This window comes from Sinocyclocheilus grahami, unplaced genomic scaffold (genome assembly GCF_001515645.1).
Source record: "Sinocyclocheilus grahami isolate Dianchi unplaced genomic scaffold, SAMN03320097.WGS_v1.1 scaffold588.1, whole genome shotgun sequence".
NCBI lineage: Eukaryota > Metazoa > Chordata > Actinopteri > Cypriniformes > Cyprinidae > Sinocyclocheilus > Sinocyclocheilus grahami.
In genome coordinates, this window is record NW_015505767.1 from 402,560 (window position 1) to 414,094 (window position 11,535).

Here is an 11,535-nt window from a genome sequence, read left to right on the forward strand (position 1 = left end):
GCTCCACACCACATTTTCGCATTCTGTGTGGACAGAAAGTGCTGCTTGAATTCTGGAAAGTATACTGGCATACTACTTTTACTATTTTTTTTACATTTAGCAGAAATACTAAAAATTCTATGGTAGTATGCTATTCTGAATTCAGTCAATGATTTTGAGCATAACTGCAGGAGCCCTGCGTCTCAAGATCACTTTTCCATTCAGTTTCCATTCAGTTTTGCATGCAAGAACACATCTTATGTAAATCATTTTTGATCACATTAAAAGTTAAAAAAGTGAGATATGTTTTAAATGTTTTCTGATTCAATCATATGTTTAATCAGAATACCTTTGGATAAATTGAATGTCAAACAAATGATTGACAAACAAATAGTAGGCTATGCCATTTTTATAATAGGCCTACTTGTTTATATTTGTAATTTAAGGTTGATTAATGATATTAATGATGGACTGGAGTCATGTGGATTGCTTGTGCATTAGTTTTTTTCAGCTGTTTGGACTCTTATTCTGACAGCACCCATTGACTGCAGAGCATCTGCTGGTATGCAAGTGATGCAATGCTACAAGTCTTTTCCGATGAAGAAACAAACTCATCTAAATCTTAGATGTCCCGAGGGTGAGTAGCAGATTTTCCTTTTTGAGTTAACTTTTCCATCAACTTTTCCTTCCTTCCTTCGTTTAAATTTTTTACTTAATTGCACAGACACTATTGGATGAAAACAGAACTGAGCGGGATGATTACATCACTGAATCGACAATGAACTGACTTTAACTGAATTGTCTGTTTATTATTGTCCTCTTTTTAGAGCTACTTTACAGCAGAATTAAATATTGTTTGCATTATTAAAACATTATTACTGTTTAATTAACACTATAAAGCTGTTTTGACACAAACTGTATTGTATAAAGCGCTATAAAAATAAAGGTGACTTTATTGTTGATGTTTTTTAACATGCCGCATATTTAATGCATTGTACTGAGTCTTCATCTGAGTCTTCATCCTTTTTCTGCAAAACAAAAGGGTGAAGACTAGTTGAACATTTTGCATATCCCCATTAAAGACTGATTGCACTCCTGCACCGGCGCTGTCGTGCTTCCTCTGTGCCTGCCGGTGCCAGCAGCACTCAATGAGTGTGTGTGTGTGTGTGTTCCCATCTAATGATCATGACTTCTACACATCCTTCTTTTCTATCAGCTCACCGCCGTTTAGTACAAATTACAGCCATCAGCTCCACCCACGACACATCGTAGCCGTAGATTCCCGAGAGAGCAATTGTTCAAATCTTCTTCGAATCTTTCTTCCACATGCCCAGGTAATGCGTGTTCACCCACAGGCCAGCATGCATGAATGCCCACTGGCTGGCCCCGGTTACCTAACCTTTTCATCTGAACCCTGGCCAGCCATAACTTGATTCAATTACTATCTCATTACTCTCTGCAGCTGTACATACTCCGTCAACTCTCTGTCCTTCTACTCCAGGCTTGTGAATTCCGCTCAATTGCCCCGGTTAATGGAGAGAACCCTAATAAAGCATTGAACACTCTTGGAGGTAAAGCTACTCTATACCACATTGAGGGTGAAACCTCAGAGCCTGAAACGGCCACAGCACAGCCTAGTTCTGTTTAGCGACGCTGGGTTTACATGAATACCAGCCACGACTGTCATATTGATAGACCCCTCCACCATGGCGCGGTAATGCAGCCGGAATGAGTGGAGAACTAAAATCAGCCATGCACCCTCACGCCCACCGCTGGCGTTCGACTCCACTGTAATAGTTTCTATTTGTGGAAGAGGAAGGATATAAACAAACGCATTAGCTGTGCCTCGCCACAGGAACGAGGGGGGAAAACAAGTCAAAGTGAACAGCGGAAAAGAGAGGAGGTGAGGCGGTGGGTGCAGAAAGGAGTGGGAGAAGGCAGAAATGAAATGAAAATGTTGAGATTGGGATGTAAAACTGCAAAGTGGCGTGAACAGATAAGGGATAGAGAGAGAGAGAGTGAGAGGAAGGGAGGAAGAAGATGGTGTGAGTAGATCCAATCTCCAACCCTGTCAATCAGAACCGCAGTGTTTACTGCCCACTCATCCCTGCCCCTCTTACAGGCATTACACATGCAGCGAAGAGTGTCTCGCGTCAGCCGTATTGATTGTGTGCCAGGACGGACCGGCGGCCTCTGCTGATTGAATATGTTGGATGCCTTCTATTGTGGAGCTTCGTCTTCAAAGTGGTTCTGAAGCTCTGGATCAAACACGGAGTGTCGTAAGTGATTACGGACGGTAATGATAATGACTTTGTTCTGTTCTGGATGACTGTTTGATGAAGTTTGTTAGGCTTCTTCTGCGGCTCTGAAGTTCAAAGAGGCACGCCAACCACTTCCTGAAGTGAGTGAAATGGTTCCTGTCGTTAAATTGACTGTATAATAAAATCATTTGCTAGCTCGTGAACTCTGTAAATCTATAATAATTCTTCTAGAATATCAGTATCAGGAATTACTCACCCTTTGCAAAAAAAATACTTAGGTAATACCTTGGCAAAAATCCCATCGTACAGGTTTTGTTACTACATTAAAACTGTGACAACTTGGTATTAGCCACCATTGTCATCAAAATAAATAAATAAATAATACATATAAAGAAAATCTGATCATCATTTACCTCATGACATTATAAACTGGTTTGACTTTTTCTTCCATAGAACAAAAAGGAGATTGTTATGCTGATCTTTTTGTGCAACAAGACCACAAACAAACAAACAAACAAACAAACAAACAAACTATAAAACACTATATTCTACAATCTATAAACTACATTTCAAGTCTTTTTAAGCCATACATTAGCATTGTGCTATGCAAAGAATCAGTGTTATCAATTGATCATTTGTACATATTTAAAATTGGGTGCATTATGTCATCACGCCAAACACCAAACATCACTGGTTCATAACCAAATCACTTCCAAAGATTTGCAATAAAGTGCACAAACTATTTTTATGGTGCCTTTTATTGTGCTTTTTGTCATCTTTTGGAGCTTGACAGCCCCTGGTCACTATATTGTTTTGTAGCATAAATGTTTTAAAACTCATAAAAGAATAAATAATGAATATATCCTCACTGTAAAAAAAAAAAATTCACTGTTAAATTACAGCAAACTACTGGCAGCTACATTTGCATAAAGGCATAAAGCTGTTATTCTACAGTGTACCTACTGTAATCTGCAACAACAGTTTATTACTGTAAAAAATATTACAGTACCATGCAGTAGAAAATATAAGATTTACAGTATAATACTGTAATTACACTGTTATTTTAGTATTCCTACTGTAATTTCATAAACTCTTTATTACTGTAAAATGTATTAAAGTACTGTAGAATGTGATATTAACATTGTAACAGTGCTAGAAGCTAATGATTTAAAATTTACATTTTAAAATTAAATACAACTTAAAATGACTTGAACACAAATTGCTCGGACAAGAAATGGCTTTAAAACATTAGGCTTTTATTAAAGCATTATTAATGACACTTCACCAGCGAGACTGGACTGAACAGAACACAATGCTATGACTTGACATGAACATCTAGTTGCAGAACAACAATTTCTGAACAAAGCTGGGACTGGAGTCCATCAAAAAAATCTGACAATATTTACCTTTGAACAAACTCCAATGTCCTTGTAGCTTTGCTTTCTCTTGGTTTTGTAAGTTGAAGACAGTAGCTGGCGAAAACTGCAGCAAGTTCTGTGATAATGAAGCTTTGCTGGATGCCATCACATGATGTGGCTTTCAATACTGATCATCCAACCTCCAATTGTCACTTCATCACCAGCAACTGATGCAGACAACAATTATAGTTAATGTTCAGAAACAGAATGTAATATTGGTATCAGCCTATACACACAGTAACAATAAAATAATCTTACTAGACCAACACAGACAATCTTTATATGTGCAGTAAGCGATTTCTGAGAAATGCCGTTGATATTTGAAATCACCAAAACAAACACGCCCCTACCAAAAAGAATCACACCCCTATCTTGCCTTCGCCCCCAAATTTCTGAATATGCTATTCAACACAGGCACCTCCCCCATCACTACTGGACACGCCCCTTACTGGTGAATGGCTACAAGTGTGTTTTGGTGCTCGGTCCGATCCACTTTCAACAGCGTTTCTCAGAAATCGCTTACTGCACCTTTAAGGTTCTCTCTGATAGAATCATAAAATGATTACGATATAATTATAACTGTTAACATAACTTTAGCGCACATTTCAATAAACCCCACAACAAATGGTAAAAAAAGCCCAGTCTATCACAGATAAAAAAAAAAAAAGAAACATTTCAATGGATGATCACATGTACCACGGACATTTGATTAGATTGCAAAATAACAAAAGTTAAACTCGAATGAACAAGCTAGCTAACTTAGTTTGCTAATTTGTTTACCGTTCACTGGATATGAAAATTAAAAAAAATTGAATTGTTATTGGTAACTTCATTCAATAAAAAGATATAACAGTGTGTACATAATATCACAGGCTAACACTGACTTTGGCAAAAATTATCATTGGACTAATTATACTCGCATTTACATAAGTCAGCGAGTAAAAAAGCAATCCGGTGAATGCGCCATCCATTTGATGCTGGCAGCTCACAGGCAGGGCAAAAATCATCGTCTTTAATTCTGCATATTATTCTTCTTTCTCTCATTAATAAAATATTGTAGATCAGTAATTTTAAACCTGCATGCGTGCACACCTCTTGACTGTTGATGGGAGTTGATGCGTCGTGGTTTTGCTCAGATGAGTTATGAGCGGGCTCAAGCAACGACGTCACACGTTTGACTAAAAAAATACTGTATTATACTGTAAGACTGAACTGTAGCTTGCTGTTAACAGTTTATTATCATCATTTACTGTATTTAACTGTATTTTCACAGAACGGTACATTACTGTAGAAAATTCCATGTATTTTTACAGCAATTATTTACAGTACTCTTTGAAAAATCTGGAAAGGAAATTTATACTAATTTTTTTTTACAGCAAGGAAGCATACAATTGATCAAACATGGCAGTACATTATTTAAAAAAAAATCTATTTTAAATTAATGCTGTCTAATTGAATTTCATTAAAAATCCTGAAAAAAATGTAAATCATAATTTTCCAAAATTTTTTGCAGCACAACAGTTTTTAACTTTGAAATTAAGACATGTTTCACACCAAATCAGCCTATTAGAATGATTTCTGAAGGATCATGTGACACATCTTATGTTACACAAGATTCACTCCAGTTTTCCACAACACTGCAAATCATACAACTTCACTGTAGTTTGCATTCTTAAAACTTGTTTTATAGTGATCAAGATGATACAAATACATTTCCTCCATGTTAGATGCTCATCCAAAACGTCAATCTGTGACGTTTACATATTCTTTTTGTTGAATGTCTTTTCACGATACAAATGCAGAGGTCAGAGTCTTTATTATACAGCATTCTCCATTCCATAAAGGTCACTATTGTGACCTTTGACACTATTTGAAGAGGAACCTAATGGTTTCACAGTAACCTTAGCATTTTAGCTTAAACTATGTTTTCCTAAGCGTGAGAAAGGTCTCTATACTGAGAGGTTCAGATGAGGATAATGCAAATTACAATTGGGCCAGTAATGATGACTTCTTTTCAATGTCAGTGAAGTGACTGGCCCAGAATGGAGCATGACATAAAGCTCCAACTATCTTTTCTGACAGGCTCGTCTTCATCTCAGTGACTCTTACATTTTCATTCCCTCCTCTGACCTCAATCAAGGCCTTTCATTTTATCATAGCGCAATTTCCATCACATATATAAACTCATTTGCTTTCATGAAGGTCAATGACTGAATGAATACAAACGGAGAGAGTTATCTGGACACGGCTGGTCTTAGAATCTGATGTCATTATGAAGATTCACTGTGGGACGACTAGGTAAATAAGCGGCTCTCGAAGACATCAGATGGCAGACGACTGCCGCAAAGCGGGACGGAGCTGGTGAAGGACGGGACCATGTTGGAAAACCTACTGGTGGGGAAACACACTGCATGTTGTGCAGCGCACGCGCACACACACACACACACACACACACACACACACACACACACACACACACACAAACAAACACACACATAACAAGTAATACTGCACTCCTGTAAATATACCTTTCCCAGTATATTTCATCCCACTAATGAATGTTAATTTCAGTCCCCTGGTGCTGATCCAATATGCTGATAAAGAAAGAGTGTGTGTTTGTCTATGTGTGTGTGTGTGTGTGTGTGTGTTTGAGGCCCGTGGGGCCACCTGAGCATCTCGTGGAGTGGCGCTTTCATATTGAACATTAGTAAAATGGACCAGAACGCCTGGCTTTCTTCTCTCATCTGTAATTAAAGAGATGATTATTAAAATGAAGCTGTAGATAGTTCCCTTAAGCATGCTGATACCATAACACAGAGTGAGGAGCTCCATGCAGATGCTCTCACAAAGGAAACTGTAGTGTAGCTACTCTGTATCAGGTGCAACTGTGAGTGGCGCTCGGGGGCTCTCACGAGACCAACGCCATCCCTGACCTCTGCTGCGGTTTCCTCTCCCTACTCGCTTACGAAAATCCTCCAGAAATAGAAGAATATATTGATATTCGACCTTGTGTGGGGTTATAGTATCATCTTGCTTGTTCACAAAGTGATAAGATGCATTCATTAAAGCCTGCATTTACAGTCCACATGTCAGCTACATGGTCAAAATGTCCTGAATTTTAACAGAAAAAGAATGTATGAAAAGTGAAACCTACTGACTGTGTGACCTTATCATATACAGTGGGGAAAAAATGTAGATTTACTCTAGTTTTACTCAAAAATACTGCATTTTTAATAACAATGGATTATATTCAACACAATTATTTGTATGCATTTTATTTGTAAACAGAAAATATATTGTATGTGTCACGTTTACTACTGTGTTGGAGCACGGAATGAGGAGACGTGGAGTACATCAACAAGGATATTTTAATGAAACCAGGAAAACACACGTAGCTGAGGAGGTAGACTTCAACAATACCGGACAGGAAACGAGGGGCAGAACACACTTTAAATACACAGGAGCAAATTAAGAAATAATAACACAGCTGGAACTAATGGAACTAATCAGGGAACATAATGGGAACAGGAAACAGGAAGACCAAATATAGACATAAACATAATATAGAGCACGTGGGGGAAGAAAACACACAGAAACGGAACAGAGTCTGACATTACTCCCTGTGGGTACCCTGGAGGTCCCTCAGGACAGACACGGGACGGCAGGCCTCCAGAGCGGTAACTGTTCCGGGACCCATGGTGGATCAGGCAGTTCGGGCGCCATGGCGGAGCATAAACCATCCAGGGAGCCATGGCGGCACAGGGAGCTCAGGGAGCCATGGCAGAGCAGGCAGCTCGGGGCGCCATGTCGGAGCAGGCAGCTTCGGGAGCCATGGCGAATCAGACCTCACTGGGCTAAATTCAGGGACAGGAGCCCTCCGTGGGCTAAACTCGGGAACAGGTGCCCTCTTTGGGCTGGATTCGGGGGCTGGAGCCGACACTGGAGCGAGCACGTTTGGGCGCATTCGGGTGAGGAAGAGGGCCCTGAGCCAGCCATTTCTCCTCTTCCTCCTCTTTTGATTACGGGTGAACTGGGCAGCCGGCGGGCTTGACAACGGCGCGGCAAAGCGTGAGGCGATCTCCATTATCGCGGGGGAAAAACCAGGAAAAACAAAGACTTTTCAAAAACGAAAAACAAACACAGAGAGAAGGGGCGCCGCTTACTGTCTTGGTCCGGTATTCTGTCAGGTTTGCTACTGTGTTGGAGCGCGGAGAGAGGAACGAGGAGACGTGGAGCAGTGTTGCCCACTGCTTTCAATTGAAAGTAGATAAAACTGGTAGCTAAATGTCACAAGATGACATCACAATGGCAAATGCACTGATCTATATAAAGATGAACGTAGATCAGTGGGCAAGATGATAACTTAGATAAGGTTTGTCCAAGAAGTTGAAAAAAGTCTCAAAAGGGCGGGGAAGTCGCTAAATCTAGCTACAAAGTAGCTAAATTGGCAACACTGACGTGGAGTACATCAACAAGGAGATTTTAATGAAATCAAGGGAACCAGGAAAACACACGTAACTGAGGAGGTAGACATCAACAATACCGGACAGGAAACGAGGGGCAGAACACACATTAAATACACAGGAGCAAATGAAGATAATTAATAACACAGCTGGAACTAATGGAACTAATCAGGGAACTAATCAGGGAACATAATGGGAACAGGAAACAAGAAAACCAAATAAGGACATAAACATAATATGGAGCATGTGGGGGGAAGAAAACACACAGACAAGGAACAGAGTCTGACAGTATGCTATTTGTAAAGAAAAATTTAAAGCACTTTTCAAATAAAATTGAAATAAATTATTATTATTATTTAATTTTCATGTTTTTCATGTTATTTTATTTATTAAAATCATATATAAATTTTTTCATGTTTTTCTTACATTATTTTATTAAAATTACTGTGTGTATGTATATATATATATATATATATATATATATATATATATATATAAAATTATAAAATGTGTAGTCAAGTTTTTAAATACATATGATTACAGAAAGAACTGTCATCATCATAACATTTTGAGTGAAATTTAATTAACTTTGTAATGTAAAAAAATACAAAAAAGTAGATTTTATATATATTATAAAAAATTAAGTATTTTATTTTTTTAATAAATAAAAAACTGTTAATAGATGCTCCCTGCAGAATCTATCACTTTTGTTTATATGTTATTTAAATGTATTTAAATTTAGTTACATATACGTTTAATGTTACATTTCAAATAGTTTGGTTAATATTTTTTTCATTATTTCAGTATTGTTTTTTTGACATGCTTATGGTAATTATCAGAATATTTTAAGGTTAAAAAAATTAGTAGGTTGATTCTTATGACCAATTATGATGATGAACTATGAACTATACAGGCACCACAATGCCTCCCATAATATCTAAAACTTTAGGGTCACATTTTAACATCACCTATTTTTTTCAGTGAATTTGTGGCAACCTACTGTATGCCATTTTAGCATAAATTATACATATATATTTATGGTCTATAAAAGAAAATAAGAGTGATCCCTCAAAGTTCTTGACATGCCACTGCACTTCTCATATAAGACGCTAATGGAAGTCTTGAGCACATAATGTAGTTTAAATGGCTGTGTTTTAAGCCCCACCCACACCGCTGGCTACAGTTCATGAACAATAGCAATTTCTGCTCTCCAAGTGACATGGTTCACCCAAGTGTTAAAAAATAACTATAAAAGCCCATGTTGATATAGGGGCAAACACAACTTAACTGTGAACGTAATTGCAGCTTTACAACTAAAGGATCAACCCTCTGATCCAGGCCAATTTCAGCTCATGATTCACACAGCACAGTGTTTGCAGTAAATAATGCAGTGAAAATGAAACGTTTAATCTTTTCTTTACACTCCTGTGTTCTGCATACAGCTGTTTGTCTGGACAGCGAATATGACAATGAAGCCGTTTCCTCTGCAACATCCCTCACAGTTTGTCACATACAGTAATAATACTCTCTGCCTCCAAAAATAATGACAAGCAGGCAGCTGAATATATACATTTGATTAAATGTTCTATTTATTAAACATGTATCCATTTCGGCAGCAAAAAAACATGTAAATGTGCATCAAAGAAAACAAATGATTCATCTGCATAATAAGAATAAGAATATAAACATAAAAACAGAAAGCAAATGAGGCAGCACAAGAACTTCTCAAATCGCTTTCTCACTTTATGACAACAGCGCCTTCTGTTGGTGTGAAATTGAAGCCTGTGATGAGAGATGGCCGTGGCACACAATACAGTGTCTGCAACATGTCATTCATTCGACCTTCTCGTCTATTCATAATTCATATGAGAATTAAAAAGATCAGTGAAATCATGCAGTTACAGAAATCCCAATTAAAATATCATTGTAAATTCTAACAAAAATTGCAGCATTGCACATTGATCATGGTCATAAAATACACAATGTAAAAATGTATATTATTATTATTATTGTTTTTTTTTACTTCTTGGTCATGTATGCATAGGTGGCAGATTACACATTGTAATGGGTTATTTTAGTCCCATTTCATCCAAAACACCATTTAATTCTACTTCTACTAAGAGGATGCAAAATGGTCACGAAAAACTAAATTTACCTACATCATAAGTGAACTTTAAGGAAAAACTAAAATAGTAAATATATATATAACCTCCTCAAATATTTGTTGCAACTTAACTGGTGCTTTTGTCTTATTTGTTTGAAATCCATGTGCTATTTTCAGACCAAAAACCCATGAGAGATCACAGTATAGAGAGTTCAAGAGAATGGATCACCTTGGACAACAAACGCATGAAGAAACTCACACACACACACAAACACACACACTGCTCTGGAGAACAGTGCAGCTCTGTCCCTGCTGCTGCGCTTGCTTATGGATTTGCTCCAGGATGTTCCTATGGAAATAGAGAGGAGAGGAACATCTAATGCCAGGTGATGGATTTCTATTCATCAGAAGGACTTAATGAAAAAGCTCTCAACCACGAGGTGAATGTGTTGGCAATATACATCTACTTTTCAAACCCCATCAAAGGTGGACATCAAAAACCTCATCCGGTTTCTCCTGAGAGCCGTCTGTGATGACTGTGGAGGTACAGAGAGAGAATGAAAGGCTGGGAAAGAGTCACTCAAGTCACTGCGAGTTATTATCATTCTTTGCTCTTCAAAAGATAAATAGTACTAAGTACTAGACAGGATAGGGATTCTAATGCAGTAGGTACAATGTGGTCCAAAGACCACTAGTAAAAATGATAAACATTTTTTCTAACTTAAATATATTTTTTTCAATAACAATTACATTCAACTTGACAAAGCATATTTTTACAATATTTCATTATTATTATTTTATTTGTAAGGCCACTACAATGCATGTACATTTACAGTAAAATAGTTTTGATTATTCTAACTGATTTTATTTTTATTTTATTTATAAAATACTCTGAATATTTTTATAGAATATTACTTAATAGTGCAATATAGCTGTCATTTGCATAATTAGCATTTTCTAATTAAATACAATTATTAAAAATTAATAAAATGGATACAATTATTTACCTTATTATAAAGTGAAAAAATATGCATACGCTAAAAATGTCATGATGAAAATATAAATTGTAATATTATTTTTAAAATTAAATAAGAATAATTTAATAAACTTAAAATAAAAATATAAAATAATATGTAAGAAAAACAAAAAAACTATTTTATAAAAATAGTTTTATAAAAATAATTAATTTATCTTATTAATTAAAATTTTTGTACTTGTACTTTTATTCAGAAAGAAAACACACACACACACACACACACACACACACACACATATACTGTATATACACACACACACACACACACACACAC

At 36.9% G+C, this 11,535-nt stretch overlaps 1 protein-coding gene across 1 annotated transcript in view; it reads right to left on the minus strand.

Annotated features, from left to right (window-relative positions):
* Positions 1-9,766: 9,766 nt before the first annotated feature.
* LOC107557050 (RAS guanyl-releasing protein 2-like) overlaps positions 9,767-11,535 on the minus strand; it is a 15,563-nt gene continuing 13,794 nt past the window's right edge. Inside the window, exons 16-17 of the mRNA XM_016240354.1 lie at positions 10,693-10,761; positions 9,767-10,574 (exon numbers count right to left, since the gene is read on the minus strand). Coding sequence (XP_016095840.1) covers positions 10,706-10,761 — 56 coding nt within the window. The 3' untranslated portion in view covers positions 9,767-10,574; positions 10,693-10,705. The remainder of the gene's footprint in view (positions 10,575-10,692; positions 10,762-11,535) is intronic.